Raw genomic sequence first — 26,655 nt, 5'->3', positions numbered from 1 at the left:
ACCGTAATTAATGTTTGAAGTTTGTTTGGCGAGTGACAATAAGAAAGTGCGCCAATTTCGTAGAATTGCAATCACTAATGAGCATGAGTAATACCTAACCATCTGATTACTCATTAGTACGGGAAGCGCATTTAGGATAGATAATATTAGAGGCAGCAAAAAAACCCACAGAAAATAATTTATTTTTGTTTGGGGTTACATTTATGGGCAAAACAACAACGGGTTTTCTGAAGACTTGGTGGCACTCGTTTTATTTCATGACGATACGATAATATAAGTAAACCTGACTAGACCTATCTGAACTTGTACGTTTAATGTTTTAAACAGGACTCCACTGGCAAAAAAGTTGTATGGAAAAAATGAAAAGTTAATGGAAATTTTAGGACACCTTTTTTCTCTTATTAGGATCAAATGAGCTTGTTATTCTGAGTAGAAATAATATAAAAATTCAAATAAAAAAAGTTGTCTGAATTATACTGTGCATAATATATTTTGAAGAAAGCCTGTTGCAGATGTTTTGACGTTCTTATAAATCGATGAACACCAAGTAGCATGCACGAAAAAGTGTCACGTTGTGGACAGATCTCCATGGTAACGTTGTGGACAGATCTCCATGGTAACGTTACGGCAATTTTTCATCAATGTTTTCTTATGACGTTATCACATATAATTATCGTCCGTAAACCGACTTCACAGACAACCATAATTTTTTTTACTTCAAATTGGCGAAGCCTGCGTTGTGGATTTTCCTCGGTACCGGTAATTAGTTAATTACTTTTTGCTTAATCAAATTAGTTTAGTAAATAAAATGCTGTAACTGACCGCTGACCGTCTATGACAAGCCTAGCACTCCCAGCAGCATTTTACCGCCCCAGCAACGCGCTCATTCATGAATTGTAAAGGCGAGTGCTCACGCGACTCGTCTAATTATAAAACGTAATTGCTGCCATTCCATAGAGCCACGTAACTCTTGATTGTCTATGCCATTTGAGTTTAGGGTTAGCAGATGACAGAATTTTCCATATCTTATTAGCCATTTTAGCGCCACTTGCTCCATCCCACTAACCCGGGGTTAACCGGTTAAACCCAGTGTCAAATTGTACTGGAAACCATGGTAACTCCAGGTTTAACCTGTTAACCCCGGGTTAGTGAAGTGTGCAAGTGGCCCTTAGAAGGTTTGGTAATTTGTGAGGACCGTAGAAATGTTGATTTTTAAGTTTTTTTTTCTGCTCAAATGTGATTGTTGTTTAGAAGGAACTTAGTTAAATTTAATACATTCATCTAGTAGACTCTAGACACTGTTGATAATAAATATTTAACTATCTTTCGAATAACTATCACATAATCATTAAAGTCATTATATTTACCTCTTGTTGAAAATTGTTTGTTTTTCAGAGGTAATTTTTAACAAGTGTCGTTTCACCGCGATGAGCGATTTATAGAAATACTTTTAAATTTTGACACTTGACAGTACTTGATTTGACAATAGTCTCAATGAGTCCCACCAGCGTGATGCGAATAACATCAATATATCCATGGACTTTTTAAACAAGTTTACAAATTGGGCAGTAGCAACCCTATTTCCGAGGAAGCGTTAACAGAGAAATGGCCAGGTACAGTCACGCTTACAAATGTGGCCAATCAAGCGAGCTTTCCGTGAAAAAACGACGTTTTTGTGTCACCGGCGCACGGAAATCGGGTTTTGTTCACTGAAATAAATGTAGTACTGTATATGTTGTTACTGAATTTCAGAGAATTGATACAGGAATTGACTAGCGTAAGGAAGTCAGTGATGAATGAAATTAACTCTGATTGCAATGTAAGAAGTCGGAAAAACTTATGTTCCTGTCTCTGTAGGGAAGGCATTAAGGATGACTCACGTTAGACCGGGCCGTGTCCGGGCCGGAGCTTCCGGAGCTTACTTTTCTATGACATGACAGGCGATCACGTGATGCTTTCCATATTAGAAAACGACGCGCCGGAAGTTCCGGCCCGGACACGGCCCGGTCTAACGTGAGTCATCCTTTATGGTAATAGAAGTAGGCAACGTAGTCATAATTTATAGATCAATCATTATATAATCGCAAAAACCCCAGTAGGTCTACAGTATCTCGCCCGCGAACCCTCGATATAGACTACCCGTTTTTCTCTAACTATATTCCTTGATAAGAGAGGGACGGGTTGCCTGGACGAGATACTGTCGCGCCACTCCTGTGCTAGGTCTACAGTGTAGAAAGACCCTAACCTAACACATAGGTAATGGTTACAGGGTTTACTTGCAACCTACAGACCGGGATTACATGTCAAAGGTTAATTAAAGGATTGAACCCGCATACCGCTGAGCGGACAAATCGGTGTGACCGACATAGCGTAAGCCGCTTTGCAAAGTGGATGTACATAGTAGGTACTAGGTACCTATGGATGTTTCCTAGACAAAAAAGAATACAACTTAAAAGTGGCAATACTGGAGTGTCATCCCTTTCAAACCAATCTATATGTCGGCGGCCGATCGTAAGATCAGGCAGATCGTAATGTTCCTGTGTAATGTTTTGACCATAGTTACATTAAACCAATAAATAGGTAGGATAGGTTCGTTAGGTTGCTTTAGATGCCCGAAGGGCAAGTTGCCCAGAAATAGGAGCCCCGCGTAGCGGGGCTCCGTCAACTCAGGGAACGAGTTAAAGATTTTCACGTTTCACGATATGCCTGATCTTACGATCGGCCGCCGACATATACAAGAAAACGGGACGACACTACTTTTTAATTTCTACTCTTTTTTGTCAGACTGTATACAAATAAGTTAAGTATTTATATACATATTTAAATATTAGATAACTCGTCTAAGTCTACCTATCGCGTCTAAATTGTAATAGTTACGAACTCAAAGCGTTGGGAGCAATTTTTGAAAGGCACCCTTTATAAAACTAGTTCCATTCCATGACGTTGACCTGTTTAAAAGACGAGGCGAAATACAGTATAACAATCTTCGTCTCTTTCGCTATTACTGTAATAACGATTGGCACGTTGGCTACGCGCCCTGCTTCGTCTAGGACAAAGACATATGTAACTTCGTATAAGATGAATAAAGTCTAAGGAAAAACGTGCCTCGGAAATCAAGAAAAAGTCATTCTCGGATAGATGCTGTACACACCTTTAGCCTACACTCGGCTAGGTGGCGTGACGGCACCGTTTCATATTTAACAATTTTAACACATAGGTATATCAGTGAATGAACATGGATCAAAATGAAACAAAAATAATAAAATCATTTATCCATATACATACATTTATTTGATAATTTTATACGTTTTCATTTTGAATTTTAGTCGTGTGTCGATAGATGGCAGTAAATGTACTGTGACTACAAAATTTACAATGACAGGACCCCTCTATACTATCTATTCCTTTTGGTCTAGGAGTAAGCGCGTATTTAACAAATAGTCAAGATGTACAGTTACCACAATCTCGGCGTGACGATCTCGCGGTTTATCGCTTATCTCACTATTGTTGTCAACCGTTGACCGTCTGTTTGTTTGCACGACTGTACCGTACCGTTAAATAGAATAAGAGGATTACGTTTAGTTTTTATGGTAAAATATTTGGTTCTATTAGGACAGCGGTTCTCAAACTTTTTTGGTGACGGAACCCTTTCGGCAAGCGAAATATTTGACGGAACCCCAAATAAAAAATTTTCGTTCATCTCTGTGGACCAATACCTATAGAAGAGCTGGTTTTTTTATTATTATTACAAGTATATTTTCGCGGAACCCCAACAGTAGAGGCTTTGAGAATGGCTGTATTAGGATTGTTTTTGTATACTTCACTTATTGTCATCTCAGAGAGGCAACTAAAGAGTTAGACCAAGAAAAGTCTGCAACGATTTGAAGGTTTGTCGTTTAAAATAATACTTGCACTGCGTGTGCTCTCAAAATCGTTGCAGACTTGTCATGGCCTAACTCTAGCAGCACAGGGTGCGTAGCCACCATGCCAATCGTTTACACTCCGTAGTAGCAGCCAGAGCCAGACGCTATCCAATGAAATTTACTCTAGGGGTAAACAGTATTACGTAAACTAATGGAACTCTTATTATGGGCCTAGCTAATATTAGTTACCTAGTAAGTCATAAGCATTAATCAACATAACGTAATTCAGTAGGTAAATAATTAATAACAGAGGTTACGAGTTTAGGTATTCGTAACAAATAATTTTGCTCCAGGTATGATTAGATAAGGTTACGTTCACAATTGTAAAGTTGTAGCGTTTTGTAAAGCGGAGCGGAGCAAGCGGGCGAGCAGAGAGTCTAAGAACAAGTCAAACGTTTCTTTAATAGAAGATTGTCAAAAATGTAGTCTTTGTCAACCGGATAATACAAATGATTAGATTTTAAGAGCTATCAAAATTGGCTCCGTAGTTTAACTACGACACAAACATGCTCTTGTACGAGTATACACCTACTAACACTAACATATAAGTATACCTATAGACTGCTAAAATCACCAAAATTCCTTTTGGCCGTTAGGAAAAATACAAAGAAGAGAGAGTCACTGAGATTAATATAACTAAGTAACGATATCGATAGGTTTAACGTGAAATGCTTTGTAAATCTTGCAATAACTACGAAAAGGATAAGGTTACTCACACAATAGCGGAGTGGTGGCGTTGGTGGAGCGGAGCGGGTAGCGAGGCGGGCGGCAGAGCGGAAAGCGACGCGGGCTGCGGAGAGCCGCACCAGCGGGCTTCGCGTACGTCTGATGAGCCTGGAAATTTATACCAGGGATTTTATATACTGTAGAACTATTTGTAAAAGAATACCCATTGAAGTGTTAATTCTAAGAAAAAGAAAACAACTCCATCTCTTGTGATAACTCCAAAAAAGGTTGAAACCTAAATAATTAATGTAAGTAAAGCGTTTTTAAAATTGTAATTTTGTTTCATTTTAAATTATTATTAATGGTATAGTATAACATTCGTTCACGGTTAAATAATATTTGATCTACTTAATAAAATAATGGGTGAAGTGATATGGCGATGACGATCATGAATCATTATTCCAAACGATTATGATGATTTTTGTTATATGTAGGGTAATTATATTAATTAATGGTAACGAAAAGTGGCATAGATTTTATATGAGATATTGTGAAAGTTCAATAAGATTTTTTTTTAATTATATAGTCTACCCGCCCCTAGAAAAAGTGCAGTCCTATAGGACTATAGACAGTGCAGGGCAATAGACTATAGTCTAGCCGCGACAGTATCTCGCTAGGGCAATAGACTATAGTCGCGGCGCTGCTGTACTACAAGTAAGTCTGCAGCTGCAGGGTAGATTTATTAGATAAATCTACCCATACGACAACGAATGACGATTACGATTGCAAAATACAAGTGATGACATGACGTTGATGTTGATGATGACGATGCCATGATGCCAACAAGATTACATTATACATACTGTGTCTAGTGTTGTACTCACTGCCGTAGAGCGTCATGTGCGAGGGCGGGCGGCTCGCGAGCACCGGGGTCGAGCCGTAGCGCTCCCCGCCCGCCGACAGCCGCCCGCCCAGCGGCTTGAACGCGATCGGACGGATCACTGATTTGCCCTGGAACAAATGGAAAATGGACGTTACAAATTGATTGACCAAATTGTAAATAGAGTTAGACCAAGAAAAGTCTGCAGGGCTTTGGATAGCCCATGCAGTGCAAGTGTTATTTCTTCATCATCATTTCATAGAAGTTTGACGTTTAATATAACACTTGCACTGCGCGGGCTATCAAAAGCGCTGCAGACTTTTCTTGGTCTAACTCTATCAAACTTAATAAAAGTATGAGTAAATGACGCAATAAAGTAGGAAATCAGTGAGTGAAACCTAAGTTACTTTCTTATGTCGAAATGTAAAATGTTACCCCTGGCGCTAGTGCGCTATGATCTCTTCAAAGACCTGTCAAAGTGACACAGAGACACCATAGGAGATCGAAGAGCCAGCAGTTTCCTCGCTCAATGTATCACCCTAACAATCCAGCGAGGAAATGCTGTCAGTGTCTTATTAGAAAACGAACAAAAGATGAAATGTAAATACTACTGTAACTTTGTATTGACTTTCGTTTCCCGCTCCGCTTATGCACTTTAGTCGCAATCTTAGTGTAATTCAACCTTAGCGTGTTAGCGTATCTAATGACGTCGGATAGACTGGATAGAGTAATCGGTACGGTATCAGACTGAACACCAGCGGGACAAAAAGCAAAGCAATTATAATAACCGGATGGCAAATTTTTTTTTTACAATTAGGTACTTTCCTACTAGTCAAATAGGTTTATTTTTCGAACTGTCCAAACGATTATAGCCACTATCGAATGTATAATATGAAACTGCACAACTGACGTCACAGTCAAGTCACCTACTTTTTTTCCTTTATTAAATAGATACAACAACAACTACAAATACAAACAAACAAATAGACAAATAGAGCAAACTAGGCTGTTACGTACACCTGAGTGGCATTCGACGCAGTTCCGCCAAGACGTCATAGAGTGCGCTGTTAAAACAAATTGAAGTCCAGAACAATTGAAGTTATGTTGCTGTGAATGGGAGAAGAGGACGTCTGTGGTGGTTTCTGGTTCTAATCCACTGGTTTGCTTAAGATAAGAAACGTATCGAGTGCTGTGATTTGTAATGAGTCTTGTGCAGTAAAGATTTTGAGTTGAACAACGTATTTCATTGAAAGCCCTCGTCATCCACGATTGAAGGTTCTGATGTGCTGTAGATAGTATGATACGCCCACAATTCCCGACACATATTATAAATACGACTAATTTATCCACGGCTATGAAGGACCAGAGATCATTTTGTGCAACTCGCTATTTTATTATACATTTAAGGATGACTCACGTTAGACCGGGCCGTGTCCGGGCCGGAGCTTCCGGCGCTTACTTTTCTATGACTTGACAGGCGATCACGTGATGCTTTCCATAGAAAGCGATGCGCCGGAAGCTCCGGCCCGGACACGGCCCGGTCTAACGTGAGTCATCCTTTAAGCAAACTTAATCAGTATTTATAGCTTATACAGTTTATAGTTTCAAGTTTTAGTGTCATTAGATTAGTTTTGCCAGAAATAGCTAAGATACGCACATTAAGTATGAAATTAATGTTCACGCTTGACGGTAAATAAATGAATTTATGGGCTATATTATTAAACTGTATGTTTATGTTTAATATTATATATATTATTGATAAACTGATAATATATCTCAGTTCTTGGCGGGTAACCTTATTAAATGGTATTATTTATAGTTACTCGTACGTGATAAAGAATTTTCATTTTTTACGTGTGAACATAATTTTATTAAAAAAAATGTATGTAAATCATAATACAGCGCATTTATGTTTGTTAGCGCCACTTAACACTATCCCATTAACCCGGGGTTAAGCAGTTAAACCGTTAACTCAGTGTCAAATTGTACTGGTAACCATGGTAACTCCAGCTTTAACCGGTTAACCACGAGTTAGTGGAATGGTGCAAATGGCGCTTAGAGATATATTACGTTTACAAAAAGTCAATATGACATGAGTAATACATAATTTAAATAATCATACCGCAGATCTACAGTTAAAATATTTTTTAAGGCCCACTTGCACCATTCTACTAACCCGGGGTTAACCGGTTGAACCTGGAGTTACCATGGTTACCAGTACAATTTGACACTGAGTTAACGGTTTAACCGCATAACCCCGGGTTAGTGGGATGATGCAAGTGGGCCTAAGTTATATAATGTAACGTCAAACTAACCTTTGCAACAAAGCCCAATTCTCCTAATTTAACCGAATTAAAATCGCAGTCGCAGACTAACTCCAATAGACTCAACATTATGAAGCGTGATAGAACTCTCACTAAACAAAGTCCCTCATATATATATATATAACTAGGGATGTACCGACTAGTCGCCGACTAGTCGGGAAAGCCGACTATCCGGCCACATTTGTAGTCGGCGATTAGTCGGCGACTAGTCGGCAAAAATGGCCGATTAGTCGGCACTTTATTAGTGAAAGAAAAACGGAAAGAAAGAAACCAACAGTCAATATTTACCATATGTTTTATGTCTATTTTACCAAAATACCTATTCAAGATGTGAAAACTTTTGTTCATATAATTGACCGTTTAATCGTTATCGTATGGTGGTGGGCTGGTGTATTCCTCTACAGGTCGATCTCAACTGATTTTCGTGTAATTTCATGGCCAAGTTCTATACTTAAAGGATTTTATTATAATTCAGTTTTTTTTGTAATGGTGGAGCCATAACCATGGGGAACTATTAATTTTATTGTAAAATTTAGAGACATAAACAGGCCATGTTGCTCGTAAAGACGCTGACCACAGGGGATAGGTTCTTAACTGGCGACTACGTACGAGAAATAGAGCCTTGGAACTACAAGTTGTACCTGCTCAGGATCGCAAAATAAAAAAAAGACAGAAATTGAACGAGGATTCTTGTGATAGGTCTTTGAACCTGTAGAGAACACCTTTTAGCCAAGCTAATATATGAATAGCGCAACCAAAAGAGCAAAACTATTGTTTTTCACCTGAACTTATACGAAAGTAATAATCTGGCCGACTAGCCGACTAGTCGGCCGACTAATCGGCCATTCGAGCGCCGATTAGTCGGCTAGTCGGCTAGTCGGCCAAATCAATAGTCGGCACATCACTATATATAACCCACTTATTCATAAAACTGTAGGTACAAGCCTCAAAATTTATGTTTTATCCTTTCTTTCAAATACATAAATCCAAAAGACAGATTGAGACAAAGCTAATTGAGGGCGTTTATGAATAACTCTATCAGACTTTGTTTTAAAATAATTTGACAAGAATTTAAATAAGCTGTTGCGCTCCCATGAAAAAAACACTAGGTATTCTAATTAAAATTTCCAATTCGCCATACTTACGCTCCGTAAGTTGGGGTAAGGGGCGCCAATGCGCGCGACTGTGGTACTTATAGACTCCATCTAGTGCGTGTGATCTGCCATCGCAGTTAAATCGCAGAGCTATCTCGTTAGTCGTCGCACGGATCTGACATTTGGTACGCAGCGGACGACAAATGTCACGACACGACACGACAAAGGTCATTTTTACGACATTACCGCGCCGAATGATTATAATGGGGGTTATTTACAAACTTATTCGTGGGTAATGAATAGTGCATTGTGCCATAAAGGAGACAACCAAAATAGTTTGAATTCAATTCAGTCATGACACAACTTGAGGTCCCTTTGCGTGCACGACCACAGATAACGCTACGTCTTACGTAGGCGAACAACGCGCGAACGCGGCGCGGCGCGTACTATTATTCTGTGCTACAGTTTAAAAACCGATAGCATATAGGTTCAATTCATAACTGTCAAATATCAGTTTTTAAATGGCGCCGACGACAGTAGGTAGATGCAGCTGGGAAAGCGCTAAAGGCCTCGTGTACTTACATATTGGGCCAGCGTGGGCCAGTCTAGGGGACGCATTTATGCGTTAGAGCACAAAAGAAATAGGTACAGAAATCAATCTACATACAAAGCGCGCTCGAGCAACGCACACATAGACACTGCTCACGGACACGATATCTCGGACCAGTTGGGACCAGTGCGAGCGCGAGTGCCATCCGCTTGAGACACGCGTCTGTGAACTTTTTTGTGCAATAATGGAGAAACAAAACAAAAAGTTATTATAACTGTACAGTGGACGGTTGTTTAAATTCAACATTAACCGGTGAATTGTCGTTTTTAGGGTTCCGTACCCAAAGGGTAAAACGGGACCCTATTACTAAGACTTCGCTGTCCGTCCGTCCGTCTGTCTGTCACCAGGCTGTATCTCACGAACCGTGATAGCTAGACAGTTGAAATTTTCACAGATGATGTATTTCTGTTGCCGCTATAACAACAAATACTAAAAACAGAATAAAATAAAGATTTAAGTGGGGCTCCCATACAACAAACGTGATTTTTGACCAAAGTTAAGCAACGTCGGGCGTGGTCAGTACTTGGATAGGTGACCGTTTTTTTTTGCATTTTTTTCCGTTTTTTTTTGCATTATGGTACAGAACCCTTGGTGCGCGAGTCCGACTCGCACTTGCCCGGTTTTTTTAAGCTACCAGTGGTTTCAGAGAGAATGCGTATGCGAATTTATTACATTGTACATGAGAATGCGAATTTATTACACTTTAAAATATAATAATCGTGCATTTCGCCAATCTCGAAATCATCGCAAGATATTTTCTGTGGCAAATTTGTAATATAACAATGACATTAAAATTCAAATACCTATTTGAGTTATTAATGTTATTATTAATTTATATTTCCATTCTTCCCGTTTCATCCTCAACAATAAATCAAACAACTAGATACGAGATACGATACGATGGATACGAGTGCCACTACCACGATAGTTTTTTGTGCATAAGTCATAGTTCGCGACAATCGCAACCCTAGAGCGACCGCCGAGCGTAGGTATGAAAAGTAAAGTACATACATGTGATTGACTTCTGTACTTATCTGTTTTGTGGTTAGAGGGAGCAAGCTGAGCAAGTGATATTGCTATCTCATTCTAGGCCGCGTCCCTTGGACTGGCCTGCGTTGTTCCAATATCTACAGGGGCCTTAAGACGAAGAAATGAAGAAAAGGCAGTCAAGGTATTGGTAAACGGGTTCTACGGAGTACTACTTTGTAACTAAGCACAAAGTACTTAATACTATGCCCTAGTGGAGCCCCGGCGTCCTGTTGTTATCTCCGATCAGATGTTGCAATAAATTGCCGAGTTCCGACCGACCAAGACCCGGAGCGAGGGTTTTTGCCGCCGTTAACCATAACACCGATAGATGTGTGCTAGTTTTTGAACCAAATCAATGGTTCATGATTTTTAGTGTTCCGTACAAAACTTTGTTCACGGAACACTTATTTGACGTGATAACGTCTTATAAATCGATGAACACCGGTAGCATGCACGAAAAAGTGTCACGTTGTGGACAGATCTCCATGGTAACGTTACGGCCACGTTTTCTTATGACGTTATCACGCAAAATTATCGTCCGTAAACCAAATTTACAGACAACCATATGTTTTTGCTTAGCTTTTAGTCCTCTAATGGTGCCTTTTACAAGAAAACACACGTAGGTATTCTAGAGGTATCCTATAAAGTGTAAATATGTATTATGTACATATAATGGAGATAGTTAGATTTAGTTGTTCGCTTCGTTTCAAAAATTTAATCTTTTTAGTAGGGGGGCTTTAGGCTCCTCCACTCTAACACAAATACAGTGTTTTAAAAACAAGACCGAAGTGATCCCATAAGTGTTCCGTGAACAAAGTTTTGTACGGAACACTAAAACTTACACAAATGTCTTCTATTCTAATTTATTTTTGACTCTAGTTAATACACAGCAAACCGCCTTCGGTCTGCGAGTTAAAAATGATGTATGTACAGTCTCTACACGGGATTGTTATGCCATTTAGGGTTCTTGCTAAATTGGAAATTCTATAGCGTACGTATTGAACAATCAATTTAGTTAGGACCCTAAATGGCGCAACAATCGCGGAGCGTGATACACATACACATACATACATACATACATACACATACACATATACACACACACACACACACACGCACACACACACACACACACACACACACATACATAGTACATAGGAGTCTAGATTGTATCTATAAAATAAATACATATATTGATAAAAAATAAAAAATCAGGTAATGCACTTACCTTGTCGGTTTAAAATAAATACGGCAACGATTGCTAACAACGTCTCATAAAAGCAAATAACAGGAACGGTAAGTAGCCAAGAAGCCTGACCTCACGCAGATCACACCAAAGTTGCTTTTTATATTCTTGTGCCTAAAATTTAAAGTAATTTACACCCACGTGCATACGTGAACCGCGAAAATAAAGTCATCCATATAGTTAAAGCGCCGGTAGCATTATTGAGGTCGGTTCGGTCTTAACTTTGCGTTTTTGCACACGGTGGTAATTTTGAGTGAAACTAATGGATTTCATTGCATTTCGTATATGCGTTTAAATATGAATAAGGTTGCTTGAATGTGTCTGCATTTGTAACTGTTAATTTAGATTAATTTAGTAACACTGGTGGATTAATTTGGTTTGCTGTAAACCTCACATGTGATTGATGTACGTGGGTAACTAAATTTCGGAGCAATAGGTACCCACCTAAGGATGAAAAGCACTAGTTAGTACTAACATAGTTTCGATATAGTGTTTTCTGCAACGATTGTCATAAGGCTAAGGCCCCAATAATATGTAGTGACGGAAATTATTGTCATTTCCATAGATAATTTTACCAAGTTGCTTGAGTACTGAAGTCGATCTGTCGGAATGCCTTCATGATTCATTTAGGAGTATTAGGTAATCATCATTCTCTTGCCCTTGTCCCATTCACTTGGGGTCGGCATCGGTATTAGGTAATGTACGTGTTAACTTTATAGTTGTTCTGTGGTCTCAGTATATCGCTGACTCAGATTCTCAATTCTGTGGGAAGCGGCAAAGATCAAACCGCATTCTACCCTCCAGGAAATGACGGCGCAACTATATACGGAACCTATAGGCGCTTACTGCGTTCTTCGTTTGTCAGGTATAGCTCATTTACTATGGTAACCTAGAACTGCGCTTGACTCGGTCACGTCGCTTCGATGGATAGCACAGTGATCTTGGCATTCGAAAAATGAACAAATTATGGTATATCCGGGCATTTGTAAATCGAAAGGTTAGACGAGAAATGTACCAAAACGTGAGAGAATTTTGGGTGTAGAGTCTGTATAGTCTGTGCGGAAAGAGAAGCTAATGAGCCCATACATTTAATGACTCTTCTCTTTCCGCACAGACTATTTAAAAAAATCAAGAAATTAGTTTTCTTGTAACGTAATTATCTACCGGAATCACTAACCAAAAGTAAAAAATGCGTCAGGCCTGTTTAAGGGTTAACATAACATCAATAAATTGCTCTGATAATTAGATCAAGATAATTTGTACTTACCTAATAACTATTCATAAGCGGTTGTACCTAGGCCTACATGAATAAAGTATATTTTGACTTTGACTTATATGTATACCAAAACGCTTTTTAAATACAATAGCAAGTATGTACCTACCTAAGTAATACACGCATCAGTTTTAATGCGGTTAGAAGCGATACAGTTGTTTTATTGTAAGTAACACAGTCCAATTGTATCGTAATATTCGTAATCACACGCATACTTACACTTAATTTGATATCATTACGACGCCACAGCTTCATAACTGCATACTTAACCATAATAAGAGTACCTAAATTTGCGCCAAACCGGCAATTTGCTTTAGAATTTATCTTATACATATATAGAGAGATATGCCTTAAGAATTCATGAATAAGCTTTTAGCTCGCTGCTTGAAAATTACTGCAAGGTAGCCAAGTTTAACATCTAAGCAGTGTTGGGCAAAAAGTAATTGAATTACTAATTAACAATTGCAATTACAAAATGTAATTCCAACAAATAATTTCCATTACATGTGGAAAGTAATTAAAATTTTAATTACTAATTACAATTGCAAAATGTAATTAGTAATTAAATTATTAATTACATTTAGTAATTAAAATTTGTAATTTAATTACTTTTTTGAATTACAATTACTTTTATAGAATGCAAGTTTTTGATCATCTTTATTTCCAAAATCAGATGAACATTTTGAATGGTTTTAAATTTGTCTAAGCAACATTGTCAATGTTAACTTTGGTTGGACTGTAGCAAAGGGAGGGCTGGGACTTAGAATTTTTTTCTGATTAAGTGGTGTCATTAATATGTAATTAAGATACTATTTTTAAATGATTGTAATGTGTAGATCACGTCAAAATAAGCATCTTTTACTGAAAAAGCTTTTCTCTAAAATAAAAAATGGCTGAGTTAGACGCCTCCAAAGATTGATGTTTTTAAAGGGAGCTGGGACTTAGAAAATTTTCATCGCGAGTGGTGTCATTATGACATATATTTTAAATGATTGTAAAGTATAGAACACGTTAAAATAGGCTACTTTTACTTGAAAAACTTTTTTCTAAAATTGAAAATAGCGGACTGTAACAAAGGGGGGCCGTTTCTGGGACTTGGTTTTTTTTTTGAGAAAATGAAAAAAACAGGGGTTTTAAAACAGTTCTTAATAAAGTTTTAGAAAAAAGTTTTTCAAGTAAAAGTAGCTTATTTTGACGTGTTCTATAAGTTACAATCAATTAAAATATATGTCATAATGATACCACTCGCGATGAAAATTTTCTAAGTCCCAGCTCCCTTTAAAAAATCAATCTTTGGAGGCGTCTAACTCAGCCATTTTTTATTTTAGAGAAAAGTTTTTTCAGTAACAGATGCTTATTTTGACGTGATCTACACATTACAATCATTTAAAAATAGTGTCATAATGACACCACTTTGTCAAAAAAAATTCTAAGTCCCAGCCCCCTTTTGCTACAGTCCAACCCGAAAGGCACCTTAGGTTGGCGCTTACGTCATTATTAGCGGCGCCCCAATACTAATGCGGTGCTACGCGACGTAAGCGCCGACCGCCATATTCAACGTGGTTTGTCACATAGTACCCTGTAAAGGTATGATTCCAGGGACAAAAAATATGTTATAACGTTATCCAGCGTATAATGGAATTCATAAAAGTTTTTCTTTATAATTACTCCAAGTAAATTTGTTCATATTTGCATATTATTAAAAAGGTAAATGAAAAGTAATTGAGTAATTTAATTACTAATTAATGTAATTACAATTGCAAATTACACAGAAAATTTAATTACATGTAATTAAATTTTATGTAATTCAATTACATTGTAATTCAATTACATGTAATTCAATTAGTAATTAAATTACACGAGTAATTAATTACGCCCAACACTGCATCTAAGGCCGTTTTAAGTCTCAGTATAGCTGCCAAGGTGCCAACAGATCAATCAAGCGGAATCCAACGACAAATATCAGAAATACCGAACAAGCAGTGATGTCGAACAAGCCAACACAAAAACTGCTAAATAACGACGGCGCATACGTCATTTTGTGTATCGAAGTACCAAAGACTGTATAAAAAGTCGTATTTTACTGGAGATAGTAAGGCACTTACGCCGTTTTGTAGTGTAAAGGGAGTCCCACAAAACCGCTAAACGGAGAAAATGCGGGACGGGAACGTTTACAATGTCTAGTTTCCTAGAATCGGGGTTTATCTGTAGATTGTAATCGGTTCAGTGAAGTAAGACATTGTAGAGATATAACTCCAGATGTCTATATCTGATATTGTAGTTATGGCTATGAGCGTGTAGCTTTGTAGCCCGCACGATGATCAAAGCTTGTAACTTGTAATACAAGTGGAAGTCCCTTTCTAACAAAAGCTGTCAAAAAGGGACTTCCACTTGTATTACAAGTTACAAGCTTTTGATAAACAGGGCATTGGTGATGGTGGGCACTGAGATTCAAAAGGGTACCAAAAACCTATAGGTATGTTAGGTATTATCATTCGTGACATGTAGGTACTGCTGCGGTTCCGATTCTGTAGTGGGGTCTCCTTGGCGATATCAAACCCTTCCCCATCTTTGTCGGAGTCCACCAAGGCTCTGTCCTAAGCCCCTTACTGTTGCCTATATGCGCAATATTAGACCAATTCTCAGATAGCACCAGAAATACACGTGAGTGACATGAGCAACCGTGGTTGCTTATGTACATATTGCTAACGATATTGTGCTCAGTATCAATGCTACAATGTATGAAGTTTCTCGACCGAAGGTACTTAGCTAAAAAGAAGCGCAAAATATGAAGCCGATATAATACAAAAAATTGCACAGCCTGTATGGATAGATGATTAACAATGGATCAGATATAATTGAAGAGACTTCATCAGTTAACAAATCAAGAATAATTAATGCACATCTTTTATTGCATTGCTCCATAACAATAGATTTCATATGAGTAGGCACAGACAATAGTACAAGATAATGTTAAATGGATGTGTAGGTAGTATATTGCAACTCGTGTTTTTATACTGATTCAAACAAATTTTAATACTTTTCGCGATTTACAAATTACTTGAAGATGCGATTTGGTAAACGTAAAATATTTTAAGGTTTACTTTGTTGCATCATGGTTTGAATATTGTATACCTTACTTTACTTTATACAAAGTAGGGTTACGAAAGTTCGTTAAAAGTAAACAAAGTGATTTATTATGTTGATATTGCAATAGCTCTTGTTAGTTATGGATAATATGGATACTATCTGTATTTTGTTAGCAAATCGTTACTAGAAAACGATGTTGAATTTTGGTTTTATTTGTAACAAAATTTTATTTAATCCAGACGTCTTAGGTAGATAAATACTCATCTTTAAATGAGAAATTATTGACCTCGAGTTCAGTTCTTCGTTGTTTTTTTATCAGATTTGATACCGTACTGTTACGTGATTGATCATCAAAGATAATGGAAACAATAAGTGGGTACCTATATTGTTTTGTTTTTTATCGATTAAAGGCTTTGTTGGTATAACTTTTTCCAAGAACAAAAATGTATTTAGCGTTTTCAGGATAAATAGGTACTATTTCGTTTGTCGGTATAGGATTGTCATCTTGGCTAGACCCCTGTATACCTACTGGACTACTATTAGGTAGTAGGTATATTACTACCTACCTACCTTGGTACTCGTACTTGGGTAGGCACTTGAAAATATAGGAATTCTAGTAAGTACCTAGTAGGTAAGGTAAAGTAGTGAGCTAGCGAGTTAACGCCTCTACATTTCTTTTTACAAGCTTTTATTTAGTTTCACCTGTCCCGTTGTGTCTGTCGGTCTGTAATCAAATCTTGCAAGTTAAATTTGATCCACTTCCCGGTTCTCGATTGAGCTGAAATTTTACATTGTATGTATAAATCGGATGACAATGCAATATTATGGTACCATCGGGCTGATCTGATAATGGAGACAGGAGGTGGACATAGGAACATGTGATGAAACAACGCAACCTAATTGTGTTAGGGGTTTTTAGAATTGTCTCGATGAGTATTATTGTACATAGTTGTCTGTCGTAAGAAAAGTACAGTCAGCGATAAAAGCTTGTACCAAAAATTTAATTTTTGTCAAAACTTATTTAAGGCGAGTTTAGGTAGGTAGGTAATTTTTCGCAGTTCCCATATTCCCATAAAATAAAATAAATCATTTATTTTCTACTTCTTTTTGTGTCAAGAAGATAATCAGAAATATGATTTTCTTAAGTTAATTAATATCTTGGTGAAAACATTATTTAACATACCTACATACATATATACGTATCGATGTTTGATCACAGAAATATCACACGATAAAACAGATAATAGGAGGCTGGTCTGTCGGTAAAACACATCTTTAGCCCAAAACCAGAATTACCCAAGTTCATTCCATATACCTACCTAACAAGCGATTTTATTTCCAATTGCCAAAAGCATAAATCCTAGAATCGCGTAAGCCTGTAATGCCTGTATGTTGATTTAGATTAACCTTAAATACAGGATATGCCTTTATTATAAGGTCGTATTGTATAAGGAAGCCAGAGGCGCTTACGTCATCCTGTGAAAGGAGTGGCGCTTGCGCATGTATCCTGCCTAAGCTGTTATATCCATCGCTAAATCAGCACTTTTTAGACTCTATGATTTCGGAAAAATTCTGCCCGATGTTCCATTTGCCAAATTTTCATTTGACCGAACGAGTTTTTTTCTCAAAAACCAGAAAAATCATAAATCTAACATAACCTCTAATAGCTTCTACTGGATGCCATTTTCAAATGGTAAATGTTTTTTTTATTTTGTTTTATTAGCCTACTTTAGTGTACCAGAGCTGGGCAAAGGCCTTCCCTCGTTTCTTCCACTCGGCCCTGTCGTTGGTATATATGTTCCCTCCAATCCGGGTAGAATGCATCCAAGTCGTCCCGCTCTCTCCTTTTCAATCTACTTGTACCCCGGCCTTACCATCTATGGTATTCAAAGGGTGGTGGCAAAAGATATTTTTTTAACCTATATGTGACCCACACCCAAAGACCCCCTCTCCTCTTTCCAATCCTCCTTGTGCTGAGCAAGATCCCGCCAATCCCATTGGAACGCATCCAAGTCGTCCCGCCATCTCTTTCTCGGTCTGCCTCATGGCTCCTCTATACGATGGGCCAGCGCCGGCCACTCCAAGGGACGCATTTATGCGTTAGAGGGAGCAAGTGATGTTGCTATCTCATTCTACCACATGGCTGCGACCCTTGGAGTGGCCGGCGTTAGACCATCGTGTAGAGGAGCCATCAGAGCGGAGGCTAACCGGCAAAAGAATTATCGGACAAAAAATATTTTTTGAAGTTGCTGTAGGACCCACCCAAGCAGAATGCAGATTCTGACCTTTGAATTAACTTAACTCCAAATGAACGTATGCAGGGGGTTCGTGAGACTTAACAGATGTCATATACATACATATTGTAATTATATAGTATACAATTTAGGGCCTAACATTTTTTCTCACGGCCAAGCAATCATCGCTTCTAGTTCCACACACTTCGCACCTACATAGCCAATAGATATTTCCATGACAATGAGGCCCTAAGGCCCTATCGGCTTGCGGTTAACCTACATCGCCCTGGGTGGCTCAGTGATTTATCGGAACTCGGATTATTAGATACTATTAGCCGTACCTACCTGTTTCTCCACTTCATACATTTACACGCTACAAGTAGGAAATGCAGTATTATGACTTTTAACAGCCGCTAATCATCGATTATTGGATACAAGCGTCGATAACGCAAGGCGTGGAAAGCGTGAACTTCTTAGGGTGACATGTTTAATGTTTTAATTATTTTACTGTACGGCTACCACCAGTTTTGATATTGACAATTTGACATATTAGCTTGCACTAATATGCGAGTACGAGCGAGACGCATAGAAAGTAAGCTAATTAGACTTGAGTAAATATATATGTCAATGTCAAAACTGTTGGTAGTGGTAGAGGTGTCAACTGTCTGGTGACTTTATTGTTCCATAGCCGCTAGGTTGGGGTCACAGTCATACATGCAGCACAAAGACTGTAAGTAAGCCTAACTATTGCCTATTCAGGCTCTATGTATTCTTACAGAACTGAATAATTATGTACGTTAAAAGACAAATGTGAAAAAATGTTTCAAGGTGGTTTCAAGCCATGAGTATATCATATTATTTTCATATTTTTTTTCGGTAATACATTGATCATTAATATATGTATATATTCGTGGTTATAATGATCCAATGAAAAGGCTGTTAAATAATAATTTATACAACTATCCATAGAATAGTAAGGATATATAAGTACTCGTATTTCATCAAAAAATTACATACATATGTAACTGTTCCGTGTATGGTTACATTGCTTGTCATACCTAACGTATTAGGGAATTCACACGAGATCAACATCAACAACAACAACAACACAACGAGAGCTTTCACTGTTTTATAGATATGATAGGAAACATTGTTATTTATTAAATTTATTAGGCAAGAAACACACAAAGCGCAGTTATATCCGATTCTAATTATTACCGTGCTTTCACAATTGTAAGATTTATACTGGTTTAATTGCTAACCATATTTTAACATTCGATTACTTGTCGAGATTAAAAGTACCGTTTTTCCTGCCCACTTTATCCAGGTTAATTTTTACCTTTTCTCACTTCTATTAATTTTATCACTTTAACTTATGAGCAATACTTAAGTATTCAGTAAGTGCACGACTGTATAATATAGGTGCATACCTACAACTTACTCAAAAATATGGTTTTTATTTTATTTTACTTTGACGATCATGATAGAAATTCTTATATTTTTGACATCAATGCAAACTTATTATGTAATTTGTCTTTCATGAAATAAATCATCTAATCTATATCCTATAGTTATTGATTCGCTGACATAAGAGCTATGGGACATATTATTGAGATTGATGAGTGCAACCATATTTTTACACTTGACTGTACAGTCACCTCCAAAAATATTATGTTACAAAACGAAGGCCGCAAAGTTATGTTTTTGGTAGAAGAAATGTCACTTTTGACACTGACACATCACTATTATATCGGAAACAGATCGAATAACTAAAACTCGAATTTGCCTGTGAATTCTAATCGCCAAAAATATATACATACATATGTAATTATTTAGACAGAGTTCGGAATGTAACGTAGGCAGAGCATGTGTCATACGTTGCAAAAATCTCCATCAGCATGTTGGGAAGCAGGTAGGCGCGTATCAGCAGGAAATAATAACAGTGACTATTGATAGGTCTTATACCATCGCAATAAAGTATATAATTGATCAGGGAATTGTGCGCACATATAGGTGCGTATTGGCAAGGAACAACAACACTATAGTTAGTATAAGTAATAGTAGACTTTATACCTTTCCAATACGATTTAGAATCGGTCAGTTGACTGTGGCTTGACTGAACATTAGGCCTTAAGTCCATGAAATAAGGTTGAAAATGTTGTTAATGGTATCGTAACGGCGCCTGCGGCGATCTCCCACGCTCAGGCCACGTGTTCAATCGGGAATAATGGTTGCTAACTGGGTGAATGCTTTAACAACTATACAATCGTTATCAATATCATTTAAGCGTGGAAGGTAGTCACAAATATCCGGACATTAGCTATTGTCATTATCTATTTTGAGTAGTGTCCGACCGAAACCGGATTTTTAGCCGAAACCGTAGTTTGCTGTTTCGGTTTTGCTGAAACCGAAACTTCAGCAGAAGCATTATTTTTATGCCGAAGCCGAAACCGAAATTTCGGTCGTTCAATACTGGAAATAAAGATTCGGCTCTCAATTGAAGATGATAAAGCCTAAAGTCCCGATGTCCTTTAAAAAGGACAAGATCAAATCAAATTGTGAACTAACATGGAATAAAAGAAGGCTGCAAACTCAAAACTGCAAAAATGACTGCGACAATCAAATGCTTACAGGTCGAGAATGTACTGCCAGTTTGTTAACCAAGTCATGAAATTACCAGACCAAATATACCAGCTTTCTCATAATTTTCAGAAGTATTAGAAGAATAGCATTTCGTAACATTCCTCTATATAGAAAGCTTTGTTTTCAATATTTTGGAGGACGTCATGATCAACATTAAAGTTCAATATCCTTACGACGAAACAGGGGGCCTACCGCGAACACGTTCGACGTGATGCCTCTCTGTCGCACTTGTAAATTCGTACGTAAGTGTGACAGGGAGGCAACGTAGTTCCCGGTGGCCCCTCAGCATAGTATCACGCACAGAATGGCAGTTAGGGGACCGTTTGGAAACTGCCCCCGGCCATCTCCCACACTTTTGCCGAATTTGAGGAATCGCTTTTTGCTTAATTACCGTATTTTCGGCATGCCACTGCGAAATTAGTGGAGCATTAGGTGTTCACGCGAGTTTCTTTAAATTGTTTGCGGTTCTTTAAAACATTTGTTTTATTTTTTAACAAAAAAAGTTGGAATTTTTGTTTGGCGTTTAAAATCCTTTTTTTTTTTTAATACCAAATTAATACTAAATACAAAAATAATAATAAATACGAAATACCAAAAAGTCGTTTTTAGGGTTCCGTACCCAATGGGTAAAAACGGGACCCTATTCCTAAGACTCCACTGTCCGTCTGTCTGTCACCAGGCTGTATCTTATGAACCGTGATAGCTAGACAGTTGAAATTTTCACAGATGATGTATTTCTCTTGCCGCTATAACAACAAATAGTAAAAAGTACGAAACCCTCGGTGGGCGAGTCCGACTCGCAGTTGTCCGGTGTTTTATACGTTTTTGCAAGTGCACTGGATGTTGCTGCCCGGATTTTTGCCCGCGCCGCTTGCGTCCAGTCCGCGGCCTTATGGATGCCAACAATCTCATTGTGTAACAATGTAACGAGAGCCGTAAATTAAGATTAACATCTCGCTACAAGGACATCGCATCTGAGACAGTTGTAGGGAAAGTGCGCTTAGTGGAGCCAGAGACGAGTATGGGGTAGAGACTGCTCATCTTGTGTTTGTGTTTGACACGAATATTTGTTCCTGTTCCTGTTGGAATATATGTATTGTCGCCTAATACCCATAATACAAGCTTTGATTAGTGTGGGGCTTTAATCTGTGTCGGATTGTCGCCACACCCCACATATTTATTTATTTTTATTTCCTTAGAAATTGAGTTTCTGATAAACAATCCACGTAAAAGGGGAAGATGTCGGTCTATAACAACGCTCAGGCAAAGTACTGTCATACTATTTTTCAAAAAATTTGGAAAGTGGTCGATTTTGCCTGTAGTTCAATTTTAATTATTTTTGTTTCTGGTATTATTGTCACAATTTACGACGAATAAAAAGAATCATGCTTTGTTTTATCCTCTAGCCACCGAAGATTCAAAACTTGCCAAGATAAATACAAATTTGATATGTCAAAGTATAGATTCAGAATACAATGGAATGGGAGGTTTTTAAAAGCCCTCTGGGCGGCGAGATAGGTAATAAGCCTCATGTACCTACTTATTTTAGTATTGAGATAAGGAGTCTCTTCTATACAGGGTCTTTGATTCGGTTAAAGTTTTATTTACGTAGGTACCTAAGTAGTATGTTACAAACTTGCAACCGTAACTCACAAATGCAAATCGCTGCAGGCGTCCTATGACGCGAATAGGTATCACACAAATGCGACTTGTGCGCACGCCGCGCCGCTCCGGTAAAAAAGAGAAAAGTACGATATCCGAAACAGAAACCGGATTTTTTGCCAAATCATAGATCGAACCGAAACTACACCAAAACCGAACCTTCGGCCGAAACATGATATTGATGCCGAAACTGAAACTTCGGTCTGACACTTTAATAGTGACACAATTAATAGTGACTGGCAAAATTAATCTAAAATATTTCTGTTTATTGTAACCAATTAAATTAAGTTTAATGTATTTTTTTATTATCAATAGATAGATAACTCTACTTTGGAAATTTTACAGAACATTGACTCATAAGCAAACAAATTTAATATCATCGTCATCGTGCAAAAATTTTACTTGTTTTTGAACATCCCCCGAATAAAAATTGAATGACAAGCATTTTGAATTGAAAGTAAAAATAAATTTTGTACTATATAGCTATTACAAAAAGAAAAAAAATGTTATTGATATTCAAAACCACCCAACATGCCATAAATAATAATATTGGCGCACGTTTAAACTAGTTCCACCCTCTTTCATCAGTTCGGTTAAAAAAATATTTTTTTGTATCGACACGGCTTAATGGCAATTAAGGGGTCACCGGGCACGCGGCGCGCAGATGTGCACAAATAGTGCACGGTAAAAAAAAAACTTTAAAAAAAGCCAGAGAAGAATAGACCTTGCGTCCATTTCGCAAGGTCGCTTTTTACAAATAAGTAATTTAGATACGTCTTTGTAAAATTTGGATATTCATTCGACATAGAACTGCAACCCAATTAATGAAGGGTCTACAGAGCTGAATGGAGATTTTTTTGTAAAGGTACGATAAGCTCTTTTTGTTAAAATGGTAGAAATAAATTTATTTCAAACAACATATTTTTCTGTAGTGTAACTTTATACTTTGTTATGTGATATGGGATACATATTAGGTATTAGCAGGCGTGGCTCACTCTGCGATTTCGTCGCTTTGCTATAGGTAGCTAAAAGTACATCCGTTCGACCCCAATTTTGGGGTTTGCCATAAGCCGCGCGTGGCGCTGTCGCCACCTAGCGGCCATATCTATGCTGATCGTAACAGACGCGTTTTGTTAGAGCGTGAGCCTTCTGTACTCCTAGTATTTATTCTGTGGTATTAGTTGCCTGTTGAAAGCAAAGTCCAGTTAGCGATAAATGCTTGTATCCAAAATGAAATGTTGACAAAAAGTTCAAATGTTCCTAAAAAGTTATATATTAGGGATGTACCGACTAGTCGCCGACTAGTCGGGAAAGCCGACTATCCGGCCTCATTTGTAGTCGGCGAATAGTCGGCGACTAGTCGGCAAAAATGGCCGATTAGTCGGCACTTTATAAATTACAGAAAAACAGGGCAAAAAGAAATATACACCAAATATTTACCATAAGTTTTTCACCTCTTTTACCCACATTCCTATTTAGGGTGCTTACGAAAACTTTTGTTTGAATTATTGACCGGTTGGTCGCTTTCTTGTCTGCTTGTCCGGTTGTCGTATGACATATAGCCTTAGGTTTTTTTTATTCAGTTCATTTTCAGCGTTACTGTATGTATATTTATAACATGACGAATAAAAAGCGGTAAAACGGTTGTTTTTATGTGCATCTGAACCGAACTTAGACGAAACTAATGATCCGGCCGACTAGCCGACTAGTCGGCCGACTAATCGGCCATCCGAGCGCCGATTAGTCGGCTAGTCGGCTAGTCGGCCAAATCAATAGTCGGTACATCACTATTATATATTAATGAGTGGTAACAGCAACAGCGTCTAAAGACTCTAAAGTTTCCTATCATCTAAAAACCGGCCAAGTGCGAGTCGGACTCACCCACGAAGGGTTCCGTACCATTACGCAAAAAAATAACATTATTGTTTGGGAGCCTCACTTAGATATTTATTTTATTTTATTTTTAGTATTTGTTGTTATAGCGGCAAAAGAAATACATCATCTGTGACAATATCAACTGTCTAGCTATCACGGTACATGAGTTACAGCCTGGTGACAGACAGACGGACAGCGGAGTCTTAGTAATTAGTAATAGTGTCTCGTTTTTAACTTTTTACCCTATGTGTACAGAACCCTAATAAACTACGCTACTGTCACCGTTTCACACCTGGCCATTCTGACCACTCTCCACAACGTGCACCTACTTACATTCTGATAACAACAATCAATAGCAGAATGGGCCCAGTTGCGTTTCCACTTTTTGTGGGCTGGAGAAAGTGCCTATACCTGATGTACTATAGGTTTGGTAAAAGTTCAAGATTTGTGATGATAAGGAAACGTTGCTTTCAATTTGACCCTAACCTCGAAACCCTTTGTAGAGTCAAAAATCTACTTTGTATTTGGAATTACAACGCATTTTTTGTAATAGAGTGAATTGCAAAAAAATGTATGTAATTAAACGCAGGAAGCTGTGATTACTTAGTCTTAACTTAATTGATTCATTTGTGTTACGAAAATTAACAATGTAAATTGTATTGTGTTTATTGTAAGTACCTACTTAATTCCTACACATATATGTGTCTACTATTACTCTACTACTACATATACTAGTCTACAGCATACGCTAAAGGGGCCCACTGATTAACAGTCCGCCGGACGGTATCGGCCTGTCAGTTGTTCGGAGCTGTCAAAATTTTGTTCTAACTGACAGGCCGATACCGTCCGGCGGACTGTTAATCAGTGGGCCCCTTAACACACTTCCATGCATCTATCTTAAATAGAAATGGCTTAACTGTGGTAACACAATGGAATCAATTAACTTTAGACTAATTACAGGTGCTTAATTTTGTACATTTTTTGATTGACTCAATAGTTACCCCGGCTCTACAGAATGCCAATTGGTTCAAAAAAAAAAGAGTAATATATGATAAAAAATATTTAAAAAACTTGTTGAAGTGGCGATTCCTATTAATTGTGTTTAATATATGCCTATATTAACTTAACCTTTGAATAATACAATTTCACCTTTCGTTTTTAACAGTCAATGTAAAACTGTATTTCAATGGATTTCAAACAGTAACTTTGCCAATTATATACGAACATTAAATCATATTTAGGAGCAATACTGCCCGGTCCTGACGACTTCACAACGTTTAAGGACGACCCCCTACCGCGCGCGTCACAAAACATTCAAAACTCAATGTTACTTGGTCCAACGACTCTCACGTAGGTACTTACATATCTTATTTATAAGATTTACTCTAAAGAATTTTAAGAATTGACGAATGTGTAACAAAAGCAACTAATGGCATTGCATATGATTATGAATGGCACATTAGAGGGGCCTTGGCACGAATGGGTTCTCGTGAAATATCGAGTAATAGGCCAAGAAAGAGTCACGACCAAGAGACTTATGTGGTCATGGAATTTGCGAGTCAGTCAAAAGTTTCAAGAGGGATTATTATTCACACATGAAATATTTCTATCTATTTATGCAGTAGGTACCTATAACTATACTACTAACTATAACCAGAGATATATATAACTCCGTATAAGATAAATAAAGTCTAAGAAAAAAACGTGCCTCGGATGTCAAGCAAAAGTCACTGTCGAATAGATGGCGCCATATACCTTTGGCCTATTGTCGTTTAGATGGCGTTGGCGACACCGTTTGATATTTAACAATTTTAACACGTATCAGTGAAAGAACATGGGTCATTGTGGAACAATAAAAATATATAATCATATATCCGTAAACATACTTTTCTCAAAAATGGACGGCAAAGTCAACTTTGCCATCTAAAAAATAGGTCGCGAAGCGAGTAGTTTATGGTTAGTCAAAAATTAAAAAGTTAAAAACATTGCAGTCTCGATTTTGGGACTGCAATGTTGCATACAAATTCCATTATTTGTCGAGTTCCAAACTTTTTAAAAGTTGATATGGCCATATCAAATGAAGGCACAGGCCCATTAAACAGCCAA

At 37.7% G+C, this 26,655-nt stretch overlaps 1 protein-coding gene across 7 annotated transcripts in view; it reads right to left on the bottom strand.

Moving 5' to 3' along the window:
- The window catches only part of LOC134668098 (leucine zipper putative tumor suppressor 2 homolog), a 124,059-nt gene that overhangs the window by 9,674 nt on the left and 87,730 nt on the right, over window positions 1–26,655 (bottom strand). For 2 of the 7 annotated variants that reach the window (XM_063525585.1, XM_063525589.1), the window contains exons 2-4: window positions 5,568–5,600; window positions 5,453–5,501; window positions 4,640–4,757 (exon numbers count right to left, since the gene is read on the bottom strand). In XM_063525585.1, coding sequence (XP_063381655.1) covers window positions 4,640–4,757; window positions 5,453–5,501; window positions 5,568–5,600 — 200 coding nt within the window. Of the gene's footprint in view, window positions 1–4,639; window positions 4,758–5,452; window positions 5,601–26,655 lie in introns of all 7 variants that reach the window. The other 5 variants (XM_063525582.1, XM_063525584.1, XM_063525583.1 and 2 more) reach the window with 3 other exon arrangements.

The sequence above is a fragment of the Cydia fagiglandana genome, chromosome 10 (assembly GCF_963556715.1).
Source record: "Cydia fagiglandana chromosome 10, ilCydFagi1.1, whole genome shotgun sequence".
Taxonomy (NCBI): domain Eukaryota; kingdom Metazoa; phylum Arthropoda; class Insecta; order Lepidoptera; family Tortricidae; genus Cydia; species Cydia fagiglandana.
Note: the sequence above shows the minus strand (reverse complement) of the source record. Positions and strands in the feature narration are given on the sequence as shown.